Genomic DNA, 26,212 nt, shown 5'->3' on the forward strand with positions numbered 1-26,212 from the left:
AGACCCCACTGAGCACAGAGCCCAAAGTGGGGCTAGATCTCATGATCCTGGGATCATGACTTGAGCTGAAATCAAGTGTCAAATGCTTAACTGACTGAGCCACTCAAGTGTCCCAGACTATATATAGTGCAATTCTAAGAAAATCTCAGTCAGGCCAATGGAGAGCTCTACAGACTGCCCACTAGATGAGTCTCATTTTGGATAGAACTGGTCCAGCTCTAGTACCCCCACCATGTTCAGTCATTGGGAACAGTCCAGAGAGAGCACAGTTTCAGTGTGAACATTGTAGTCGATCTTGGAGGTGTGGCAGCTAGAGATTGTGAGCCAACTACACTTCTCAAAACAGGCTCTCTCCTGAAGGGGCATGTGAGCAGTGCTCCTCTGTAGCTGCCAGAAGTATGGTGTGAAGATTCAAGAACAGACTCATCTATATATGTGAAACTCATTTATAATAAATTAGGCATTTTAAATCAGTGGGAAAAGATGGACTGTTCAAATAATTGACGTTGAAACAACTGGCTATCCTTTTGGAAAGAATTAATTTAGATCCCAATGTCATATCATCCTCAATATAAGTAAAATCTGGATGGAGAAAAAAATTATAAAACATTTGGAGAAAAAATATCTTGAATGATCTTGGTGTGGAGAAGCCTCTTATGCAAAAGGCAACACCCAGAAGCCATAAAAGAAATGACTGAGAGAGATCTGATTAAATAAAAATTTAAAACTAACACGGAAAAAAGCATCATTAATAAAATTAAAAATTTTAAAATATTTGTACGATATGTAACAGGCAAAGGATTAATTGGTAAAATATATAAAGAGATCCTCCACATTGATATGAAAAGATAATCCAACAATAACAAAAAAAGTCGAGAAGGATATTGACAGGAAATCTACAGAATAAAGATGAGTGGCTAACTTACATAGGAAAAAATACTTCCACTAACTGATTATCAGGAAGTGGAAATTATTGAGCAAACCAGATGGGCAAAAATTAAAAATAATGCTAGTATATTTTTATCCTAGTATATAAAATATTGCAGTGTAGCTGGGAAAGTGACTATTTGGCTTTTTAGCCTCTAGGGGAAGTGGGCAAGAAAGAAATGGCTTAGAAATAGGTTTTAATGTAGTGAACCTTCAATATTTGCCATTTCACCAGTTAAGAGAATGGGAATGGTTGTACCAACTGTAGTATATTCTTGCTAAGAAAAACTTTATGTAGCAAATGAGTCAAAACTGATGTGGAAAGATTTCTCAAGATGAAAAACAATACACATAACCTGATTTCCTGTATATTAAAAAGAAAATGTAGCAGTTATCTCTGAGATTGGAGGAGGAATTGAAGTAGAGGAGGACCTTCAAGATGTACTCCATGCTTTGGGGGGACCTTGCTGGCTCAGTTGGCAGAGCATGTGACTCTTGATTCGGGGGTTGTAAGTTTGAGCCCCACATTGGGTGTGGAGATACTTAAAAATGGAATCCTTAAACAAGGATTTACTCTATTTCTGTATTATTTAAGTCATTTACATTAAACTCTTTTATTTCTTGAGAGATTAAAAAAGACATATTAAGCAATTACTGCCCCTCCTCCAAAAAAAACCCAAGAAAACCCTTACTCTCTTCTTTGTCCATGGAATCCATTTACCATTTTTTTACATAACAGCCTTTCATTTTTCTTTCTCCTCTATGCCCATAGCTGTCTTCCATTTCTATTACTTTGTACCTAGTTCATTGCAATGGCCTTCTAACTGATACACCTCCAGTTTTTCTTTACCCCAATCCTGCAGTCCACAGCCAACTTACTTTTTTTTTTTTTTTTCCAACTTACTTTTCCTAAGACCAGGTTGACTTCAGTCATCCCTCTGCCTGAAAATCCTTTATGGATCCCCCAAAGAGTTCAGAGGGATGCTATCAAGTGTTCCATGGGAAAAGAGTTCTGTGGTCTGGTGAATCTGGGAAATGCTGTGATTAACACAGGTAAAGAAAGATTTCTTAAGAGTGAAATATCTAGACTTTAAAATGCCAGTGTGCTAAGGGAACTTCTAAGGCGGAGAGAACTGTGTAATTCTTCTCAATTTATTCAGCCACCCAATTCTTCTTCTGAATAATACTATTGACCTTGAGGACATACCTTGAGAAAAAAAATGTCTTAAAAGGGGAAAAGTTTATAATTATTCTTCTGGCATTAATGGCCTTCTGAACATGTTTTTTCTTTTTTTTTTTTTTTATCATCTGGTATCTTCTACTGGTCAAAATGAGTTTCCTTCCTTCTTCCTTCAGGGGTCAATGCTAGTTCCTCCTCCTCCAGGGAGTTCTTCTTAATTATCTCAGTCTCTCTGAACTGTGGCTCTTACCACCAGAACTCTGATTAATTACAACTTCAGAACTCTCTGGTTAATTAATCTCCTCCTTTTCTTGGGCCCATTTTGTTTAACTCACCCGAGTAGAGCTAGGACTGTGTCTTATAATCTGCAGTACATATAACATTTAGCTGCTTGAGAATGCTGTGCATCTCCCCCAATGTGGGTGATACTTACCTTTGCACAAGGCAAGTATCTAGCTTTAGGTAAACCTATTACTTCTACCATCACAGAAAGCGATGAAAACAGCACTGTATTAGTTTCTTATTGGTGTTGTAACATATTACCACAAACTTGGTGACTTAAAACAACACAAATTTATTAGTTTATAGTTCTCTAGGTCAGAATTCTGCATGGTGGTCTCATTGGGCTAAAATCAAGATATTTTCTGCAAGGCTGTATTGCTTTTGGAGGCCATAGGGAAGAGTCCATTTCCTTGCTATTTCCTTGCCTTTTCTTGTCTTCTAGAAACCTCTGCATTCCTAGGCTCCTGGCCGCCTTCTTCCATCTTCAAAGCCACAAGGCTAGTTGAGCTCTTCTCACACCATATCACTGCCTCCTGTTTGGACATTCAAGGAGCCCTGTGACAAATTAGGCCCACCTGGAGAATCTAGACTAGCTCCCTATTTTTTTTTTTATAAATTTATTTTTTATTGGTGTTCAATTTGCCAGCATATAGAATAACACCCAGTGCTCATCCCGTCAAATGCCCACCTCAGTGCCCGTCACCCAGTCACCCCCACCCCCCGCCCTCCTCCCCTTCCACCACCCCTAGTTCGTTTCCCAGAGTTAGGAGTCTTTCATGTTCTGTCTCCCTTTCTGATATTTCCCACTCATTTTTTCTCCTTTCCCCTTTATTCCCTTTCACTATTTTTTGAATTCCCCAAATGAATGAGACCATATAATGTTTGTCCTTCTCCGATTGACTTACTTCACTCAGCATCATACCCTCCAGTTCCATCCACCTTGGAGCAAATGGTGGGTATTTGTCGTTTCTAATGGTTGAGGAATATTCCACTGTGTACATAGACCACAGCTTCTTTCAGTTGATTTGCAACTCTAATTCCACTATGTAACCCTAATTCCCTTTGGCCACATAATTTAACATATTCACAGTTACCAGGGATTGGGAAGTGGACAACTTCAGGAAACCATTATCCTGCTCAGCACAGGCACTCTTGCCCAAAAATCTAAATTGAAGGTTTGTATATAGGTGGTAGGGGGTATGGCAGCAAGTGGGAAAAACATTTTGTGATAATACACAACTCTTTTCTTTCTTTCTTTTCTTTCTTTCTTCCTTTCCTTTCCTTTCCTTTCCTTTCCTTTCCTTTCCTTTCCTTTCCTTTCCTTTCCTTTCCTTTCCTTTCCTTTCCTTTCCACTCTTTTCAAATACAGGGAGGCTCTGCTGTGAGATCTTTGGCAAGTCACTTGAGTCTTAAGACTCCACATTTTTCGCTAAAATGAAAATTGCCACTGTTTGCTGTTCGTTACGTGAAATTATTATGGAGACGGGTTTAGCTTAGAGCATGACAAATTTGGGCAAAAAAGGGTTTAGCTTAAAGCATGACAAATAGGGCTCAAAAAGTTCTTGATGAATCTTGATGAGGAGGGTGGGCGAAGTTCTCTGAATGACATCTGGAGATAGTTTGAGAAATTTCCAGAGAAAAAAAAGAGTGAAAAGCGCCTGCCCTTGAATGAAGTTAGAGGTTGAAAATTGTAGCATAAAGGAATCAAGTTACATCGAAGCTGTTGAAGCTAGCTGGCTTCGACAAAGGCAAAGACCCAGATTTAAAAAAAAAAAAAAAAGAAAAGAAAAGAAAAATAGGAGACACCCAGGTGACAGTGGCTACAGATCCAAACGGCCTTTGTGGGCAAAGATTATCCTTTGAGAAATTCTGTCCCTGCTTCGTTCAAGGCCATACATATCGTAGTTGTATCACAATCACTTGGCGAATAAATAAATGAATTGAAGTATGGTCAGGAAAGGAAAAGCAGACCGCCGCAGGTTCCACCGAGATTTGAACTCGGATCGCTGGATTCAGAGTCCAGAGTGCTAACCATTACACCATGGAACCGCCACAAGCGCACGGGCGCCCTCTGCTCTCTAATTCTTAGAGACCCCGCCCCCCAACCACAGCCTCCCAACGCGCAGGCGCGGCTGACGCGCTTCCCAGCACCCCGCTTCCCCGCACGCCGGCGCGAGGATTGAGAGGGTGGCAAGCGGCGGCTCAGAGCTGGGACTCCAGAGCTGCATTCCCCACCTAAGCCTTTGGAGGGGGGAGGAGAACTGGGGGGAAGGGGGCAGAATTTGAAGACGGACACGACTCGGCCGCGCACCGCCCCTCCCGGGCTCGGGGGCGGAGCGTCGCCTCCCGGAAGTGCTTCCCCCGAGGGGCTGGGGCCGGCCGGAAGTGACGTAGCGGCAGGGAGGGGTTCTTTCCCCGGTCCGGCAGCTGAGGCTCGGCGCTCGGGTTACCCCTGCAGCGACGCCCCCTGGTCCCACCGGTACCGCTGCTGCTCCCGCCCCTTCGCTCCCCGGCCGCGCAATGGGCACCCGCGACGACGAGTACGACTATCTCTTCAAAGGTGAGGCCGTGGGCTGCCCCACTTTCCTCAGCGGGTCGGGGTCCGGGGGCCCCGGGGCACTCCCTTGGGGACCCGCGCGGGCCGGCGGTGCCCCGGAGCCGGCCTCCCTCCGCCCTTCCCGGCCGTGCGGTGCGCGCCGCGCTCTCCCCAGGTCGGGGCGCCCTCCGCGCACGCCGGGCTCGCAGCGACCCCCCTAGGCCCTCGCCTGCCTCCGCGCCCCCCACCCCGTGTCCTTCCACGGCGGGCCGCCGCCTCCAGCTCGCCTGCGCTTCCCGGGTCCGGTGCCCCTGGCGAGGGCCGCCCCTCCCACCCTGTCTTTTCGGGTTGGCGCCCCTCCCCCTCGGCGCCCCTGCCTGAGCCCCTGTGACCGGGCCTGCCCTCGCTCACCTTCCCGTAGGCGCACACTCCCACCACAGGCCCCCCACCTCTGCGCCCTGCTCCCCCCGGACCGGCGCCGCTCGGGCCCGCGCCAGGCCCCGGTCGGAATCCGAGCGGGCCGGGGGGTCCCCACCCCTCCCGCCCCCATAGCCCCCTTGGTCGGTTATAGCCTCGCACCGCCCCCCCCCGCACCCCCCGGGGCTGCTCGCTCTCTCCCTCCCTTTCCTCCCCCAAATAATCGGGACCTCTCCCGCGTCCCCCGTGCGACCCCGAGGGTGGGGGGCAGGGCAGGAGGGATTGCCCGTCACCCACGCGCGCACTTGTCGCAGTGACCCGACACACTGTTGGGACTTCCCATCTGGGCTTTTTTTTTTTTTTTTTGTCTTTTTTCTTTTCCCTCCTCCTCTCCCTACCCAGCGGCAGCCAGCCCGGGATAACTCCAGACTGCGAGCGAGAAGGGGTTGCGGATGGGTGGTGGCTGTTATCCTTGCCAGACCTGAAGGCCCAGTTCCTGAGCAGGAAAGGTTGTGCGCTGCACAAATACTCGCCTGCTTTATCACTGTGGACGGGTTGCTTCCTGCTGCAACGCCGGGAGGATCCCGATCTTTTGGTGTTTTTAGAACAGGAAGGGAAAGAGTCCCACTTTTTAGCCACATAACCTTTCCCCGAAAGGTGGGGGGGGCTAGGGGTACAGTTGTGTGCTCTTTGGTGGAATTTAATATGTATGGCGAGATCGGGAAACCTGTTAGTGCCCTTGGACAGAACATACCGGAGGGTGGGGAATGGATAGAAAGAATTGCTTATTGGTTACTCGGGAAAGAATCCCGGTAGTTGGTATCAACACAAATAAAGGGTACAGTGTTTAACCAGGAAGAGTACGGTAAATGCTCTTTTTTATTTTGTTTTGTTTGTTTTGTTCGGTGATTGCGCTCTCGCTCAGATGCTCTTTCACTGCTCCTGAATTAGGGCAGCCATCAGTATAGTATGCTGAACAAAGATCATTACCAGAGAGGAAGAAGCCATTGCTATTAAGGCTTTACAGTGGAGGGTGGAGTTTTTTTTAAAAAGAGTGTTAAGCATGGTGATGGTTTCTGACCTTGCCATTGGGTGCTAAGAATGATTGACTGAAGGAAGCAGGAAACACTGCTTTACCAATACTTTGCAAATCTTACCACCACCTAACTCCTCTGGGCTACAATATTTTGTAAATATAGGGTGAGTACAGGGTTCATCCTTGCTCCCCCATAGTGAGTGGAAAGTCGTCTGCAGAGAAGAGCTTACTTAGTGCATTTTATAAATACAAAAAGGAAGCATGGGTTCTTTAGCATACTCTTTGCTGAGGGCATCTGAGGTCATGTGAAATTACTTAGGTGAGGCCCTAGAGACTGGTGTTTAGTCCTTAAAAGATTTCTTAAAATAAGGTACAAGGCAGTAAGCAGCTAGGTATCTTTGAAGTGATTTAGAACAAGATGGACTAGCAACTCACAAGTCTTTCTCCTGTTTGATGTGGAGCTTGACTGTTGTTTATAGAAATCATTCCCCACACCCCCACTAAGAATATTAGCTGTCCTGGATTGGTTTAAGGGATTTTAACTTAACTTTGGGATTAGACCATCCTAACAGTGATTGAGGGCAGAGAGCTTTGGAATCACGCAGGCTTGGATTCAGATTCTGACTCAGGTCTTAAACTTGCTTTGTGACCTTTGAGCCTCAGTTCCCTCATCTCTAAAAAGGAAATAATACCTATCTCTCAGAATTAAATGAGACTGGTTTTGAGGATTCAGTAAGTGATAATAATGTGAAGAAAGTTCTGTGGTTCTTGTCAGCTTTTTGAACCTTAAATCTTCACAAGAGCATTCAAGTATTATGAGAGAAATTTAAAAGTAGGAACTTTTAAAGTATTTTATGTTTCCATGGGTTATGTTTTCATTTTGTTGTACATTTTGCTTCTTAAGATTGCGTCTTAAAAAGATTTTGCTGAGAAGAATTTCCACTTTTTTAAAGCTCTTACAGGATATGAGTCACTTTTTTTTTTTTTTTACTTTAGTGCTGATTAGTTAGCCAATTTTTTATTTATAGAGTTATATCTTAAAGCAAAGCAACAATAATCCATTTTAAACTAGTTTCATTCTTCAGAGGTTTATTCACTGAGATGAGGTAGGCCCTTCTACTTGTAAGATTGCTTACCTAGCACACCTTCACACTTTGAGGGAATTGGAAGTTAGTTTGTAACTCTAACCAGTTGAAAATGAAGGTATATTTTGATTCGTACAGGATAGAGTAGTCCAAATGGGAATGTAATGTGGGGAGAGAGCAGGACAATTATTCTGTGTTATGCATTTGTTCTTGAGCATTAATCTTTAGTTAAGCTCAACAAGGAGACTATTGGTGTGTGTATGGGTATTTTATTTTTTAAAACTTGACTTTTTATTTCAAAAGCTTTGATTCTGTAAGTATGTATATATAATGTGGTTATGGCCCTGTGGGACACATAAGCGAAGCAGGCATCAGTCATATTTCCTATTGGTGTTGTAGATGCCATTTCAGAGTCACATTTTTTGAATATCTAGATACATAGTCTACATCATTTTCTTTTCAATCTAGTTAAAGGTCAGTAGTAATTAACCATCAGCTGATTGTCAATGGAAAAGATCTTGGGAACTTTGCTGTCTTGTATCTTGGTAGTTTTTCTTTCACAACTTTCGGTTGAGTAACTCACATTCTGTTGAATCTGGAAAAACTTGTCTAGACTAAGGCTTTATTGATGTACTAGAATACATTTTATTTTCAAGACTTGTGGTGAGGTAGGACTATGAATATAGCTGAAGGAGTAGAAAAATCTCCCCAGTTTATTTTTTATTTTTTAAAAGATTTTATTAATGTTTTGAGAGAGAGTGCAAGCCAGCAAGCTTGAGGAGGGAGAGAGGGAGAGGGAGAAGCAGACTATCACTGAACAAGGAGCCTTACAATGGTCCCTGGACCCCAGGATCATTACCCAAGCCAAAGGCAGACGCTCAAGTGACTGAGCTACCCAGATGCCCCCCAAGTTTTATAAAAATCAGTATGAAAATTAACTGTTTTCCTTTCAGATGTTAACATTTAGATCTGATATACTCTGATTTCTTGAATTAAATTTTGGTCCAGTACTTTAGCTTGCAAGAGAATATATAAAACTTAATGTGGTTGGAGAGATGGAAGTTTTTATTAAATAAGTTATAATTTATATGTATATTCTGCTTCTATGGCAATCTAATATTTGATCTTTTATGAGCCAAATTTAATATTAGGTATTAGAATGGTACTTAAAATTTAGCAGGGAAGGTTTATTACCAAGTGGTTTATTACCAAGTGGTAATAAACATCGTTAGGTTACTTTAGAAATGCTATAAGTGTTTAATACATAGATGCTGTTATTTATGTTTATATCATTATACATACTCCCCCCCCCCCCCACACACACGTGCTATATAGATGGATATAGCATAAACTGTTTAAAATGGGAAGTAAACTTTTAACCTAAGGTACTAGTTAAGGAAAACATTGTAAAGTCACTGCACATTCCTTTCTTGAACCATAGGATGTGATCATGTAGTTTGTCACATTTTTAAAAAGCAATCATACTTTGTTATCTTAATGAGAGAAACTATTTTGGTTAGAAATTGAGTCTGTGAACTTTGTGTTTGGTTTTTCAGCTATGGCCAGTAAATTCTCTTACATTGCTTGAGTAGTCCATTCTGGTTTGCTTTTATTTTTTTGGTGACCTTAAATGTAACTCGTCTTGGTTTGGTTTCTCATTTGGTAACTGAATAGAACCAGCTTTCCTTACTGTGTTATTTCTTAGCATCTTCTTGGCAGCACTATTCTTAACCAGTATCTTCTGGTGTCTTTCAAGATATAATCCTTTAACAAGTTGTTAGTCTTTTATTCTGGCAACCCTGTCCATGTCTAGTTGAGATAATTATTTTATACTGTATAAAGCATTCATGAGACTTGAATTATTTTCAGATAAAGGTGCTATTTTTTATAATGTTAAAATTATTATATTGAGGGGGAAAATGCCTTCACTGTCTTTATGCTGAGTGGGGAGATAATGAGCATAATCATTTGTTAACATGGAGGTCAGAAGGGAAGAAACCAGAACTTGAAAGTGCTAGAGTTTCTGTGGGAGGGAGGTGTTCTTTGGGTAAGTTATTTAATTTTCCAGAGACATTGTCGTTTTAGGTGTCTTTTTTATTTTAAAGTGATTGGCTCCTGAATTACTGATTGATATCTGAATGTCTATGAAGTAAACATATTTTAACTTTTTGATTTCTCCCTTTTTCCCTATTCCCACCTCAAATGAGATGTTTACACCTCAGTGCTAGTGTGGGTTTAGAAATGACTCTCAAAGGGTTTCCTCAGCAGAAAATTAGGCCTCTTGCACTAAGAGGCAACAGTGAGTGTATCCTAGCAAGAGGGTAGACTATTACACTGAAACTGGGATTCTCTTCTGGGACACCTGGGTGGCTCAGTGGTTGAGTGTCTGCCTTTGGCTCAGGTCATGATCCCGGAGTCCTGGGATCGAATCCCTCATCAGGCTCCTTGCAGAGAGACTGCTTCTCTCTTTACCTGTGTCTCTGCCTTGCTCTCTGTCTCTCTAATGAATAAATTTTAAAAATCTTAAAAGAAATAACTGCAGTTTGTGCTTCATGGACTTACTGCCACCTGGATGATTTCTTGCTGAATCAGCTAATAGAGGAAGTCAGAAAGATATGCATTTGATAATGTACTTCATCCAGGACTGTGCAGAGGCCAGCTTGTATCCGCTCTTGTAGCAAGGAAGGAACGCATAATACTCTCTTTGCCCTCTGACCAGAGTGCGTTGAGCTCTTAAAGTTTTTACCTACCTCTCCCTCTAACTACCAAATCCCAGTCTCTTTAGTAAGGCATGGTCTTAGTCCTTGGTGTTACTCTCACATGTTTGATTTTCTAGTCTTGGTACCTGAATCAGCTAGTAGGAAGGATTAGTAGTCAACAGAAATAAGTCTTATTTCCTGAAATGCTGATAGCATTTTTTTCTTTTGTGAATTTTTTTAGCTCATGTTCTATAAACCTGTGAATTCATTTTGTTCTTTAAATTCAGATAGAAATGCTTTAGAACAAGTGAACTGCCTATTTCCCCATTGTTTATGAAATTCTTAGGTATAACATTGTCTTGGGTGAAAGAAAAATCCTCATGTACTTGGTTAATAAATAAACTGCATTTATTAGTGATCATAGGAAATAAATTCATCTAAACCAAACTTGTTTTAAAAAATTAAGTCATAACAGAAAGTGTGTGCCCTCTGCTTTGGCTTTTACTCAGAGTAAGTCAAGGATTATTAGCTTCGTAGGGCTCCTGTTAAACTTAATTGGGGTATCCGTTTTTGTAGGGGTCTCTAGCATCCTGCCTATCGGATGAATGCAGCTGTGAAAAGGTCCTTGTAGTTTTTGTGATCTGGGTGGCAAAGTTTGTAAACCTGATGCCTCATATGGTAAATGTGTTTCATTTTGCCCAGGTGTGAGTCCTGATGTTACACCCAGTCTTTGATTAAACTAAGTAGAACATTTTCATTCTTTCCCTCCTTTCTACTCACTGATATCCTTTGTTACCTTCATGTATGATACACTTTAATATCACAAATTGTGTATTTGGTGTAGGATTTATCTTTCATGTTACTATCTTGTATGGTAATACGGTTGGTATAGCATTTATGGTAATTAATCAGTCCAGCAGACCTATAATTAAAATTGCATATGTAAGACAGGATACTGTATTTGTGCTAAGCAGATGATGTGTGGAAGTTATTATGTGGGTAGAAACAATTTAAAAAGAATAAATTGGTTTTATCGATTGGTAACAGGTCAAGAACATGGACTATTTGCCTTTCCTGCCCCCATCCCTTGTAAAAAAAAAAAATCAGATGTTCTGTCTTTTTTGCTTTGTAGCGTGGTAGTATTCTGAACGATGTCTGCCCCATTCATCTGACATTAAATTCTTTGTCTTTTTTTCAGTTGTCCTTATTGGAGATTCTGGTGTTGGAAAGAGTAATCTCTTGTCTCGATTTACCCGAAATGAGTTTAATCTCGAAAGTAAGAGCACCATTGGAGTAGAGTTTGCAACAAGAAGCATCCAGGTTGATGGGAAAACAATAAAGGCACAGATATGGGACACGGCAGGGCAGGAGCGATACCGAGCTATAACATCAGCGTAAGTCTCATAGTTTTTAAATTCTGAGAAATAGACTGCCATCAACTGAATTAGCTAACTTTTGGTATTGGAAAAGGAACTTTTTTTTTCCTCTTAAGAAGTCCAGTATTAGGATTTTGAAATGTATTTATAAATGTGTTTTTAAAAATATATAATCTATATATTTAGTTCTTCTCAGTATTCCCTTCCATCTTACCATTGTTTTCTGACATTAAATACCTGTTTCTGTTTTCAGATATTATCGTGGAGCTGTAGGTGCCTTACTGGTTTATGACATTGCTAAGCATCTCACATATGAAAATGTAGAACGATGGCTGAAAGAACTGAGAGATCATGCTGATAGTAACATTGTTATCATGCTTGTGGGCAATAAGAGTGATTTGCGTCATCTCAGGGCAGTTCCTACAGATGAAGCAAGAGCTTTTGCAGGTTAGTGATATGAATTTCATGATATTACAGTGATTCTGTATTTTTAACTCTTATGTCTTACAGTTTTGATACTTTTCCAATGACCGTAATCGCTTACAGTAGTTTTAAAAAGGTAAACATGAATACTCAGCAAGGATTGTTCGGAAAGTTTGTGATGACTTTCTTGCTTAATTTTGAGTCATTAAAACATAGTATTTTGAGTTTTTGCTGCCAAGAGTTGAATATAAATCTTTCTTTCATTTCCCTGGAAGGGGTAGATGATATCTCTCAGTTTATTTTGTGCTTCCTGTCTCTTTCTCTGTTATGTCAGTATTTTACCAAGGCTGCTCTATGTGGGTCTGAAAGACAGTGGCCCAGGGAATGTCAACAACCAACTTTTTTGATTTAATAGAGGGTCTGCCTATAACTTCTGTTTGGAATAGCCTACTAGAAGGCAGCATTCTTAGCTAGTGAAAGTTGTGACTGTCTACTAGTGATTATGCTGTGAATAAAGGTTTTTACAATAGTTTTTTAGTTTTCCAGGCAAGACGCTTTATTTCAAATAATATAGTTAAAGAATTCTAAGCGGATAACACCTACTCATCCATGTTCATATCATAATTCTGTTGTTGATGGAGAAGGACAGTAATGGATGGAAATAACTGAGTATTTGATAAGTTTACTACATTTTGAATAACGTCATTCATTGGTAGTGTATAGATGTAACAAGTATTTTTTAATTAAGGAGGCAATGAAAATCTTTCACTGTTCTTTTTAATATGCTGAAGTGTAAATAGAATGATGCCCTTATTGCTCAAGAAATTGAGGAGGACTTAGGTTATTTTCCTTTTGAAGGCTAGAATGTATTATATCTCTTTCATAAAATTTGACAAGACTGAAGTTTTTATTTCCCTCTCCCCCCCCCCCCCCCCCAGAAAAGAATGGTTTGTCATTCATTGAGACTTCCGCTCTAGACTCTACAAATGTAGAAGCTGCTTTTCAGACAATTCTGACAGGTAAGACTTGAATTTTTAGATTATGCTAGTGGGAATTGGAAGTTTGAAGAATGTAATTTAAACAAATTAGGAAACCTATATATCACACTGAGAATAACTATCATTTGAGAGCTGCTATAGCAAGAGCTGTTTAAAGTACAAAATTAGTTAACAATTCTTCCTTGCTGAGCTTTAATTATCCTAGTTTATTTGGTTTGTAATTAGGAAAAGTACTTTGAAAATAATTTGTTTACTTATATTATTGCTTCAGTCCAGTTATTCCATACTTTATGGTCACAAGTACAAAGTAATGGTTAAAGGCATTTTCATAAGATACTGAAATCCTGACTATGGGAAGATAGAAATGTCCTTTGAAATTTAGCAAAGAAAAGGCTTGCTTTGTTCTGATACATTATAGAAGCAGCTAGGGGAAAACATATTTTTAAGAATTTAAATGAAAAAACAAAAAGTAAAACTCTCTTGTGATGTAAAAGAAGCAAGGTGTCCTCTCTGGAGAAAATCTGTGAGTGATTGCATATGGAAAAGTTTAAATAGGGGATGCCTGGGTGGCTTAGTGGTTGAGGCCGTCCCTCATCGGGCTCTCTGCCTGCTTCTCCCTCTGCCTCTCTCTTTGTGTCTCTCATGAATAAATAAATAAAATCTTAAAAAAAAAAAAAAAGTTTAAATAAGTAGTGGAAAAAGAACAAAGTTCATGCTGTTTTAAAATTAGATGTGCAGATCAGGTCAATCTTGGATTTCAAGGCTGTATTCATGTTGACTCATATTTACTCTGACTTTATTTGAATGACCAACTTGTCAGCAAGTTTAATCTTAATTCTCTAGTAAGTAGTTTGATGGGTTGTATTAAAGTAGTTTAAAATTATTTTTAAGAACTCCTATTGTAAAGTGTAGGCTTACTATATACCATAGTCTGATACGACTTTCGAACAGGTCTGTATGGAGAAATGGTTAATAAGTTTCCAATTTTATTTATTTATTTATTTATTTAAAAGATTTTATTTATTCATGAGAGAGGCAGACACATAGGCAGAATGAGAAGCAGGCCCCTTGGGGAGAGCCCGATATGGGACTCAATCTTGGGACTCCAGGATCACACCCTGAGCCCAAGACTGATGCTCAACCACTGAGCTACCCAAGTGTCCCGTTTCCAATTTTAATATAACAAAATTTTAATGTATTCTTTGTATGTAGTACTTGCATTAGAGGTTAACAGATTTTAACTTTTATTTTTATTTAAAAATTTTTAAAATTTATTTATTTTTGTAGAGCGAGCAAGTACAAAGTAAGGGGGGCAGAGGGAGAAGGAGAGAATCTTAAGCAGTCTCCCAAGGAGTCAGATATTTAACCAGCTGAGCACAAAGGTGCCCTGATTTTTTTATTTTTAATTTTCCTAAGTTTTTATTTAAATTCCAGTTAGTTAACATACAATGTAATAGTAGTTTCAGGTGTAGAATTTAGTGATCTACAAATTTTAACTTTTAAACATCATATTTCAGACTTGAAATATGTAGAGAATAAAGCCTAGAATTTAAGAGCATGGTCCTGGAACCCTGATTTGTGTTTTAGTCCTGGCTCCTTCAGTTACCATTGGCTCTGTAATCTTAAGCAAATTACCTAACTTTTCTAGGTCTTAAATTCTTTATCTGTAAAATTTAAGTATGTTAAATTAAAATCAACATTAAATTAAAAATAAATAGTTTTGTGCTTTTTTAAGAGGGCTTATATTTATAAATACCTTGTGGTATGATTTGACTTAACTGTTATGTTGTGACTCAAAGGTTTTTATCTCTGTAACTCACAGAAAAGAGTTGCCTGTTATTTGAGACATCTACTCTAGACTCCAAAAATGAATTCATGAGTTCATACACGTAAAAAATACTTAACTTATACCTAGTACAGAGTGGACATTTGATGAATTAGTAGTTAAATAGCAGTTAAAACATGAAAAAAAATTAAAATAGTGATGATTCACATACAGTAGGTATAATGATAGTTGATTAGAATTATTTTCTGTTAGGAGAAAAATAGTAACTATAATAGAACTGGTGCTGAGGTTGGATTAAATAGTCTTTTGGAACACAGTAGCTTTCCCTTAGAATCTTCTGTTCAGATAAAAAATCTGTTTCATTAGACTATTGCAAGCAAGATTTGATTAATTATTGCAGTGTATCTGCAAATCCTACTTCTTTTCTTTACAACCACTTGTGCAGATTCTATTAAGTCAATATGTAGAGTACTAAATTTAGACCTAGGAGTTGTAGGTTTTTACTTTTTAGCATTTTGTTCCCACTCCCTGTGTAGCTAGTCACTGAACTTCCTGTGTCCTCAGAGTTGCACTGTTTTAAATAATAAGTGAGTTAAGTCATCTTGAGGGTCTGTGAGTCTTTCAAGGCCTCCGAAAACCTCGTTTGAAAAAAATTTTTAGTCCTTGTTGAGATATTTTTTTATGTCCCATCAGATCTCCTGTGCATTCTAGATTCTAGCCCTTTCTGATCTCAGTTTCTAGACTATTCTGATATTAAGTGAAGATGAAACCATCTGCAGTTAACTATTGTGTGTATCATTTTGTAACATTGAACTTAATCATTAACTCAAACATGAGCTAACTAATCAATAAGTATGATATATACTTCAAATTGAACTGTTTTGTCTTTTTTTTTTTTAAGATTATTTATTCATGAGAGACAGAGAGAGAGGCAGGAGCTTAATGTGGGGCTCGATCCCGGATCCCAGGATCATGCCCTGAGCCAAAGGCAGACGCTCAACCGCTGAACCACCCAGGCGTCCCAGAACTGTTTTGTCCTTAAAGATGAAGAACATTTGGCCATTTTTCTTAAAATCCATTCTAGATTTAACATATGCTACTACTGCTTAGTTAATGTTGCTTAAAAGCAAATAAGACTTCAGCTTCACTTACTACCATTTTTCCTCTCTATATTCACTATTTTCTCAGCTTCCTTGGAGCATAAATCTCAGTGTTGATCTGTGGGATCAGAGATCACTGCATGTGGAGCAGACATCTCTTGTTTTGCATGTGCTAGGATGTTTGTTTTAAACTTCTCTTTATATACCAGTAGGAGTATTAATACTTAGAAAAAACAGGAAGGAATGAGGTGCCTTGGTGGTACAGTTGGTTGAGTGTCTGACCCTTGGTTTCTGGTTGGGTTGTGATCTTGAGGTGGTAGGGTTTAGCTCCAAGTTAGGTTCTGTTCAGCACAGAACCTGCTTGGATTTCTCTCCCCCTCTACCTCACCCCTACTAAAATAAATCTTAAAAAAAAAAAAAAGAAAAAGAAAAGAAAAGAAAAAGAAATGGGAGGACAAAAAAACCCAGTAAAGATAACAGTAATCTCATTAGGTTTAATTCTACCTTGAATGTTAACAGCATTAAGGGAGCATTTACATGGTGTCTTGATGTTGCTGGAAGAAAAAATCGTTTTTTCATTTTCAAGTTGGAAAATTATGTTAGAATATTTATCTGTTTTACTACTCCAAAGTTCATTGTGTTGCTTGTTTAGAATAGACTCCTGGCATTTTTGGCATCCATGAATTTGACAGTAACTCCATGACAATTTTGCTGGTGATAATTTTTAGAGATAGTTGGTTAGTACTTGAGTGAACCTACTAGATTGCTCAGCCTTTGCATTGCTGTGCAGTTTTGTTTTTTTTTTTATCGTCAAGTTCATTAAGGGATGTTTTTAATCCATACTTTCATACTCTTATTTTTTCTTTTAAGTTTGAAATTTGACAGTTTCAGACTTTAAGAAAAGTTGTGAGGTGCCTGGGTGGTACAGTCAGTTAGGCGTCAGACTCTTGTTTTCAGCTCACTTCGTGATCTCAGGGTTGTGGGATTGAGCATCAGGGCTACATGCCGAGCGTCAAATCTGCTTGAGATTCTCTCCCCCTCTTCCCTTCCCCCACCAACACACATTCTTTCTCTAAGATGAATAAATAAATCTTTAAAAGAAGAAAAGTTGCAATAATAGTGCAAAGAATTTGTAAATACCCTTCACCATATTCCCCAAATGTTGGTATTTTACCGTATCTGCTTTATTCTTTTTTCTTCCTCTTGATATATACTAATTTTTTTCTTGCACCATTTCATACTAGCAGACTTGTTGCCTCTTGCACCTAAGTACTTTTCAGTGCATATTTCTTAAAAACAAGGATGTTCTCTTTGATAACTGTAGTGCAGTTGCCAAAAATCAGAGTTAGATAGTAATCCATATCAATGTTTAGCTACAGACCTTGTGCAGGTTCTGCCATTTGTTCAAATTATGTCCTTATTAGCAACAGAAATTGTGAGATCACATCACAAATTGCATTCAGCTTTCCTACCTCTTTCATCTCCTCTAATCTGAACAGATCCGTAATCCTTTGTTTATCGATATATTTTGTTTGAAAGGTACAGGTCATTTATTTTGTAGTGTCCCTCAATTTGCATTTGTCTCATGATCCCTCATAATTAAATTCAGATTACACAGTTTCAGCAAAAATACTACAAAAGCGATCTCAGTGTATCCCATCAGGAGGTTGTGATATTAGTTTGTTGTATTCATTACTGGTGATGTTAAATCTGATCACTTGGTTAAAGTGGTAACTGCAAGGTTTCTCCATTTAATTAATAAGCCCAAATCATTAGTTATTGAAGACTGAACTCTTAATTTTATGGCTAAAGTAGTGAGAATCATTTAACAAGATGTGTTTTTTTTTTTTTCTTTTAATGTAAGCTCTATCCTTAGCGTGGAGCTCAATGTGCGGCTTGAACGTAGATCAAGAGTCAGACAGTTAACTAACTGAGCCACCCAGACGCCCTGAGGTGTATTATTTTTGTTCTTGGCTCAAATACATGCCAGTATATAAAATCAGAGCATTTTTTTGATGTTCAAGAAACTTAATGGTGAGCAGAGTGTTTGTAGAAGACCTAAGCAATTCTGACTTACGCTGTAGTGAAATAACTCAGCTTTTGTTACTTTTACAATTTTTGGAGAGCGCAAAGATTTTTAGCTCTTTTTGTTCCCTAGTTTGGAACAATTGCATTTAACTTCCTTAGAGTGTACTTTGCAAATTGCTTCATACTTTATTAGAGTGTGGAGAGAGTATGAATAGAGAAATAGGCATGTGTCTTTTTAATTTAACTTTGCTAGGTTGTATTTAAAACTCTCTATTAATATTTTAACTTTCTATTTAGATCTGTAAGAGATTGTGTCTAACATAGGAACAGCACAGCAGAATTCCTTTTCTTTTTAACCTTGCCTAGCCTTTGGACATCTGCAAGAGGGACTGTACAGGAATTAGTGTATCACATACATCTGGTTCTAAAGGAGAACATGCCCTTGAAAGAGGAAAATATTTGCATCTGGTTTACCACGTTACTTACTAGTCCTGTTTCCTTTCCCTCCTTAAATAACCTCTAATCAGATAGCACCTAGAGGGTACCTGCTTCCTATTTTCTTATCAAAGTATTTAAGTGACACACCCAGCCACAGGAGATGTTAAATAAATTACTTGAGTAGTTTCTTAGTGCCCATTCTACTTGAAAGAAAATTTTCATTTTCTTTCTTGATCAGCACTTTTCCTATTTTCTTTACTGCTTTGGCATTTTCATTAGTGGACATCTATCTGTTCGGTGACTGGAACAAATGTAGCAGTAATCCATTTCCACAGAACTGTGTAGTACTTGCAGACCAGTTATACAATACTGCTCAAATTTCTTGCTTTGTAATGCGATCTCTTTAATATTTAACTTTCTGTTCTTTGAGAACTCTTTCTTTTCCACTCTTCGAGTATTTGCTTTTCATATAAGAGTCTGCAAAATATTTTTTGTTTTGGTTCCTCTAAATCTCCAAAACAACTTGTAAAGAAGTTAAATTTTGTAGAGGGTCACATTTAATCATGTGCACTTAAAAGAAGAGCCATCCAGTTTGGGATTAGGGAGAAAACATTAAAGAATGACTAGTCAAGTTTTACATTAAGTCAATAATTGTCTTTATTTCTTAGTCACTAGCCTGATTGAATGAGTGTCTTTCCCTTTACCCTTGACACACTCCAGTTCGATCTCTGCAATGAAAAGAATCCAAATGAACACATAGCCCTTTTTTTTTTTATTTAGTCAGTAGGCTTTCTTAATTTTCTCTTCTTCAGCTTTTGAGAAGTACTGTCAACCTTCTCAGACCCAAATTTTAGCTGACCTCCTCCTCCCCCTAAAAAAGTAAGGAAAGGTACATTATAGCTGTCAGTGTTTTTGCTAGTTTATACATTTAATTGACTACAGCTTGCTCTTGTTCAACTTAAGAGAAATTAGCTCTTAATTTGGAGAAAATAAATTCATTTAACATTTCTTTTTCTCTATCTTTTGGTAATGGAAAGTTTCCAACATACCAAAAGTAGGACAGTATCCTCAACTCCCATGTAGCCACCAACAACCATCAGTTCATGACCAGTGTTTGTTCCACCTCTTCCCTCCCTTATTTTTTGAAACAAATCCCTGATATTACATCATTTCAGTTGTAAACATTTCATGATGTAGATCTAAAAGATTGGGGCGTAAACCCAAAGCAACAAAACCACTAAAAAATTGGCAGCAATTTCTTATTATCATCTATTATCTAAACAATATTAAAAGTTCTTGTCTCAAATTTTTTTTTTTTTACAGTTCAAATTAGAATCCAATCCAAATGATGTTACTACATTACAGTTGGTTGACATGTTCTTGGAGCATTTTGAAAATAGACTTCTACTTTCCCTTTTTTACCCTATAAATTTTTTTTAATTCCAAGTATTATAGGAATAATACCTTATACCCTTCCTTTAGGATCATCACTTTACTATATTTGACTTATTTACATGTGTGTATATACTTTTTTCCCTCTTTACTCAGTCTTTGGAAAATAAATTATAGACATTCTCGCACTTTACAAGTAAATACTGAAGAATTTTATCTCCTAAGTACAAGGCATTATGAGTAATCACAATACCATATCATATTTAAGAAATTTATGTTTATGTGGTATTAGCTAATGTACAGTTCATATTCTTATTTCTCCAAGTGTACTAATAATTCTTTTATAGATTTGGTTTTTACATTTTAAATGTCATTTTGGCCAAAGGTCACACATTGATGGAATTGTTTCATATCTGGGATATTATTAAATAGAGTAGCTACTGGGTACAGGTTGTTATTGAGCGCTTGAAATAGGGCTAGTGGATTGAGGAATTGGATTTTAAATTTAATTTAAATATGTACTATATTGGACACTATAGATGTAGAACATTTATCCTCATCTTTTATTTATTTTTTTAAAGATTTTATTTATTCATGAGAGACACAGAGAGAGGCAAAGACATAGGCAGAGAGAGAAGCAGGCTCCATGCAAGAGCCGGATGTGGGGCTTGATCCTGGGACTCCAGGACCACGCCCTGGGCCGAAGGCAGGCACTAAACCCCTGAGCCATCCAGGGATCCCCTATCCTCATCTTTTAAATGCATTTTTATAACAATAAATGTTTTGAAGACTCTTGGCCAGTATTTTTGGAAAGTCCCTCAATCTGAATTTATCTAAATGTTTTCTTAGGATAAATTCATTTTAAGATTTTTTGGCAGGAATACACAGGTATTCTTTGTAGGAACACATTGTGTCTTTCATAGTACATCATAATAGGCACATCATGTCAGTTTATCCCATTTTTAGAATTCTCTTACCTTTGAGGATTTTTTGTTTTGTTTTGAGGGAGAACTGGGAGAGTAAAGATAAATAAGATACATTCTCTGTAAGGAATTCATAATCTAGTCAGAGGGAAATACTTTTAGGCAGTGAAATAGAAGACCAAATAAAATGGGTTAAATAGGGAGCCTGGGTGGCTCAGTGGTTGAGTGCCGGCCTTTGGCTTAGGACATGGTCCCAGAGTCCTGGGATCAAGTCCCACATTGGGCTCCCCTTGAGGAGCCTGCTTCTCCCTCTGTCTATGTCTTTTGCTTCTCTCTCTGTGTCTCTCATAAATAAATAAATAAAATATTTTAAAAAGGAAAAAAATAAAAAGTTAACTAAAGATACTGGGTGTAGAGGAATTTAAGAACACTTATTGGACCAACTAGTTACTTACCAAACCCCTATTATATGCCATGTGCTGGAGGTACAGAACTGAATAAGGTAGATAGAGTTCTTGTCTTTACAGAGTTTAGTGTTTAGTGGAAGAAGTAGACACAGTTTTTATGTTTGTATAGTTAGTTTTGATAAGTATCATAAAATCTTAAGTACTCTGTTAAAAAGTATTTAATTACAATTTAACTTAGGTCAGGAGGCATTGATAGGCATAATCTTTCCCTCCCTTTCTAAGAGTCCGTTGGGATTTTGGCATGTTTATGAAGTTCTGCACTTCCTTACACAGCCAGGAAAAATATTAATGTATCTCATAGTGCAGATTTATCTTTATTTTTCTGTGGCGTACTGTATCAGTGTATTTACAGGATTTTTGATAAGGGTAGACTGCAAATATTCTCATGGTTTAATTTTTATTTTTTTTTCATGGTTTAATTTAGATCTAATCCCATAAACTATGTAATCTCTTTAAACCAAGATTTATTTGACTGGTGAACCCTTTCCTCTGAAAAGGAAAATCTTTTATTTTGTCTTTTCTGCCCTTACTCTAATCAATGGTTATTTGAAAATAAAACTTTAAATTTATGCTTTCTTTGTTCAAATTTATTTGCAGTCTTTTTCTACAAATCTGTTTTCTACTTCTGTGTACTATTAATGAGTTTATTCACAGTGAGTATTGCTGTTGTTTTGTTTTTTCCAGAGATATACCGCATTGTTTCCCAGAAACAAATGTCAGACAGACGTGAAAATGACATGTCTCCAAGCAACAATGTGGTTCCTATTCATGTTCCACCAACCACTGAAAACAAGCCAAAGGTGCAGTGCTGTCAGAACATATAAGGCATTTCTCTTCTCCCCTAGAAGGCTGTGTATAGTCCATTTCCCAGGTCTGAGATTTAAATATATTTGTAATTCTTGTGGTCACTTTGTGTTTTATTACTTCCTCATACTTATGAATTTTCCCATGTCTTAAGTCTTTTGATTTTAGCTTTATAAAATCATCCACTTGTCCCGAATGACTGCAGCTTTTTTTCATGCTATGGCTTCACTAGCCTTAGTTTAATAAACTGAATGTTTGGATTCCTCAGTTATTGTTTACTTTTCATCATGGAAGCCTGTCACTGTAGGACATATTTAGAACTTGATCACTTGAAGCTCAGACCTATTGGTCTTGATCAAATCAAACTAAGAAGACTTTAGAAGAAATAAGCTACCATTTTGCCACAGAGCAGCTTATAAGGAGCAGCTTATATCATACACTCTTCTCTCAATGCAGTGTATATTTCCACAAATCTAAGAATTGCCCTATAAACATAGCAGGATTTTGAGAGCTTGAAAATTTTCCATTATTCTGGAAATCAATTTCTAAAATGCCTTAATAGGGTTAAGTAGTCTAGTAAATTTTGTTTTTTAATTTTTGTAAGCATCAAAGTTGATTAGAGAGGGGGACAGTTTTTTCTGGACGAGGATTATGTTAATAAACAAAAGCTTGTTATATGGTTTCAGTAGCAGTGTGGTTATGGAGCCATATTTAAACCAGGCTGCCTGGCAGGCTGGGAACTCGAGAGACTGGTGGAATTCCATCTGCGATGCCTCTGTTGCACATGATTAGGCAGCCCAAATCCTTGAACTCCTCTAATTTCTCAGCAGTAGATTATGTGGCATTTTATTGCTCAGGCAAGAACTGGTTTAATGCTGTTAGTATCAAATTGTGAAGTGTTAATTTTGTCCTAAAACCTTCCAGTAAATGAAATGCAACCAAGTTTTATCACCATCTCTATCAGCAGGCATGGATAATTATTTTGACAATGCTGATTTTTGAGTTTTGCAACATATTGTGGAATATAGTCCAGTTGAATATCTGGTTTCAGTATGTCTAAAGAATTTAGTGAGAGGTTAATTTCTGCTCAAGTTGTACCACTTAAAGGCATGTATTCTTTTAGTACGTAGTACCTTGAGTTTAAATAGAATGCATTTAGGCATTATTCAAAGCTGAACTACTTTATCCCCCCACTACATTATTGAAATCAGTGGAGCAACTAGTTTCCCATTTTAGAAATGTGCACACTAATACTGAGTTTTACTTTCTTGTGGATAATATTAAGCACTTAACTCTGCAGTGTTCTGAAAGTTGTGTCGATTGAATTGATACTATTCAGGATGGTGGAATATCCCCCAAGTATAAAAATGTATGTGTGTGGGCTTGCATAGATTACTATGTTTCATAGTTAATCTGTCTTTTGCAGTGCTCATGACGTGTGGGGCACACGGAAGGCATTGCTGTGGTCATTCTTTTTGGTTTTCTTCTGTAGCCATTTATTATTTAGAGTATTGGTTGGTTATGAAGATAATATTATCTATTTGTAAATCGCTACTTTGTATTTTATGCATGCTCTGTAACTTGATTTATTTTTATTTTTATTTTATTTTTTAGTTATTGATTTGGAATATATTCACATTCTAATAAACAGTTATAGGGGGACTATTCTTTATGTTGTCAGATTACATTTTTCTTTTGATGCTTTGGATATAGCCATGGAATATTTGATTCTGATCAGCAAGAGCATAGGTCCTTGCATTACAGATAAACATTGAATTGGAGGCATCATTGTGTAAATTCAGCTTTGATTTTAGACATAAGGTTCAATTATGCTTTTCTTAGAAAACATATCACCAAAAACATTAAGGAAGTAATCTTTGTACTTTCCTATATTACATTGTCCCCAGACCCAGGAAGAGGCATTTACTCAAAATTGGTAGTAAATCTTTGACAAAATTATTTAAGAGAAAGAAACTCTAGGTAGTGAATTGAAAATGAATAACTTTGAATTTTTATCAAGTATAGACTTAATGTTGCTGTGGGCATGGTTGGATCTTAGGAGAATTCTAAGAACCCTTTAAGTAGTAGTAGAAAATGTCTTTGATTGCTTAACAGTGTCTTTATTCTGAGTAGTATCTCAGGAGACAAATTGTCTCCAGTAAGAAACATTAAGTTTTAAAATATTATGACAGTTTAGGGCTCAAGGCAGTTTAGAAGTGTTTTGCTGCTTGACTCTGCTTTTCAGTTATTTTAACTTTGAATTGTTTTTTAACCTATTCTGAAAAGCCAGTTAGCCATTTCGACTTGATTTAAACTTGTATGTCATTGGTCTCAAGTGCTTTTTATGATTTTTCTTTAATAGTAATTATAACTCTGTAGGGGTAAATTATCTTTAGCCATTGCATTATTGTATGCTAAATTCTAAGAAGGGGTGCTAGCTAGTGACTTACACCAGGGGTCTTTTTAAGTTCTGAAAGGTTCTGCAGAAAATCTAAACCTCTGAGTTTTAGATTGCCCATCAGAACTAGTCCTTTTTATTTCATCATTGGGAAAATGAACATCTTAATTTTGTCTTCAGTAATTTGTATTTACAAAATACTAATGCTCTCAGTGGTTTGAATTGTTGTCATAACTTCTTCTGTGTACCTTAAAGAGAAAAAATTGTTTAGACAGCCAATACCAGGAGCTGAATAATTCAAAGGTTGGGTTGATAATTAAGAACTTATTCCAGACTGTTAGGTTTCAATTTATGGAGTTTTGTTTGTTTTTGTTTTTTAAACATGGGAAGAAAATAGAACTTGGTTATTTGATGTCTTACAAACATACTAAGCAGCCTGAAAAAAATTCAAAACAAAATATGAATTATGTATAAGTACTGTGCATGGCATGTATTTCCTGTGTGGGGGAAAAAAAAAACCAAGACCATGAAAGGACCTTCTTCTACTACATGCTTTAATGGGAAGAATAATAGGCTAGTGCTAAAAAGAGAAGGGCTGAGTTTTGTTATCTTGGTTGGGTTGGCACTGATACCAGGCCCTTTCTCGGATTTGACAGGTCACTTTTTCCATTCACCTAAAGGATATGCCAAATAAACTAAAGTTGTCATTCAAATGTTTTATTTATTTAAGGATTTTATTTATTTATTTGAGAAAGAGTGAGAGAGCAAAAGCAGGGGGAGCTGCGGAGGGAGAGAGAGAAACAGGCTGCTCACTGAGGAAGGAGCCTGACCTGGGGCTTGCTTGATCCCACCACCCTGGAATTGTGACCTGAGCTGAAGGCAGACGCTTAAGCAGCTGAGCTACCCAGGTATCCCAGTCATTCAAATGTTTTAAAGAATGGTTTATTTCCCCAAACTATAGGAGGCCAGGGGTAACAATAAAGTAATATAGAATGTCATTACAGCTTCTGTAAATGAGATCATAGGCTAAGAAATTTTAATTGAAGCATCCATTTCACTGAAAATTGGAGTATAGAGAAAGAATGTCTGAAGGGACATTGATACTAGGCATATATAAGAAAGTATGCTAAACTATTTGCTTTAAAGACTGAAAGTGGCAAGTATTAATAGAGTAGTGGACTGGGTGACAAAGACTTGGATTCTAGTCACAGCTCTTTTAGTCATTTTACCCCTGAGGCCTCACCTTCTTCCAGTTAGTGAGGGGAAATGGGTTAGATTATTTCTGGAGTTCATCCCAGCTCCAATTCAGTAATTCTATGAATGAGCTCTTCAGGTACTAGAGCCAAATTATTACACATTTGAACTCAAGTTTAATAAATAAGTAAAAAATCACTTTGCAAAATGTTTTTGGTCTTATAATAACATGATTAAAATGTTATTATTTCCATGTTAACTCCATTCCATAACATGAAAGCTTTCAGAACATTTGCAAAATGACTGTCATTTTCAATAGTATGTATCAAAGTATCATATCCTAAGGGGGGAAGAGCACTTGAGGGGCTGATATGTCAACTGTAAATTGAGAACTGCTTGTTTTGGCTTTTACTGTTAAGATTCTGCTGGCTTTTAATATATACTTTTAAAATATATTCATGTCTGAGAGAGAAAACTTTTAAAAACATTTTGTGTTTAATTTTTTACTATTATCTCTTGTAGGAATCTGTAAGAAGGTAGAGTAGTCCACAAAGCTAGCTGTCCAAGAGAACCAGTGATTAAATCCAAGTACATAGGTTTTTGTGGCAAAATACACATGATATAAACATTATTTTGCTGTTTAGTAGTCTTAACCATCTGAATTCAATCATTCAGCATAGAATTGATAGGTCCCAGCACAGATGACCTATTTATTTGCTGTTA

At 37.7% G+C, this 26,212-nt stretch overlaps 1 protein-coding gene and 1 non-coding gene across 2 annotated transcripts; one reads left to right on the top strand and one right to left on the bottom strand.

Moving 5' to 3' along the window:
• Positions 1–4,366: 4,366 nt before the first annotated feature.
• TRNAQ-CUG (transfer RNA glutamine (anticodon CUG)) lies at positions 4,367–4,438 on the bottom strand. Its single transcript has one exon. It is a non-coding gene; the product is annotated as a tRNA-Gln (tRNA).
• Positions 4,439–4,524: 86 nt separating this feature from the next.
• Positions 4,525–25,008, top strand: RAB11A (RAB11A, member RAS oncogene family). The gene is made up of 5 exons (XM_072809216.1): positions 4,525–4,949; positions 11,361–11,556; positions 11,792–11,985; positions 12,900–12,980; positions 21,778–25,008. The coding sequence occupies exons 1-5, from the start codon at positions 4,910–4,912 to the stop codon at positions 21,915–21,917; spliced, it is 651 nt and encodes a 216-aa protein (XP_072665317.1). The 5' UTR covers positions 4,525–4,909; the 3' UTR covers positions 21,918–25,008.
• Positions 25,009–26,212: the final 1,204 nt, after the last annotated feature.

The sequence above is a fragment of the Canis lupus genome, chromosome 32, assembly GCF_048164855.1.
Source record: "Canis lupus baileyi chromosome 32, mCanLup2.hap1, whole genome shotgun sequence".
Classification (NCBI taxonomy): domain Eukaryota; kingdom Metazoa; phylum Chordata; class Mammalia; order Carnivora; family Canidae; genus Canis; species Canis lupus.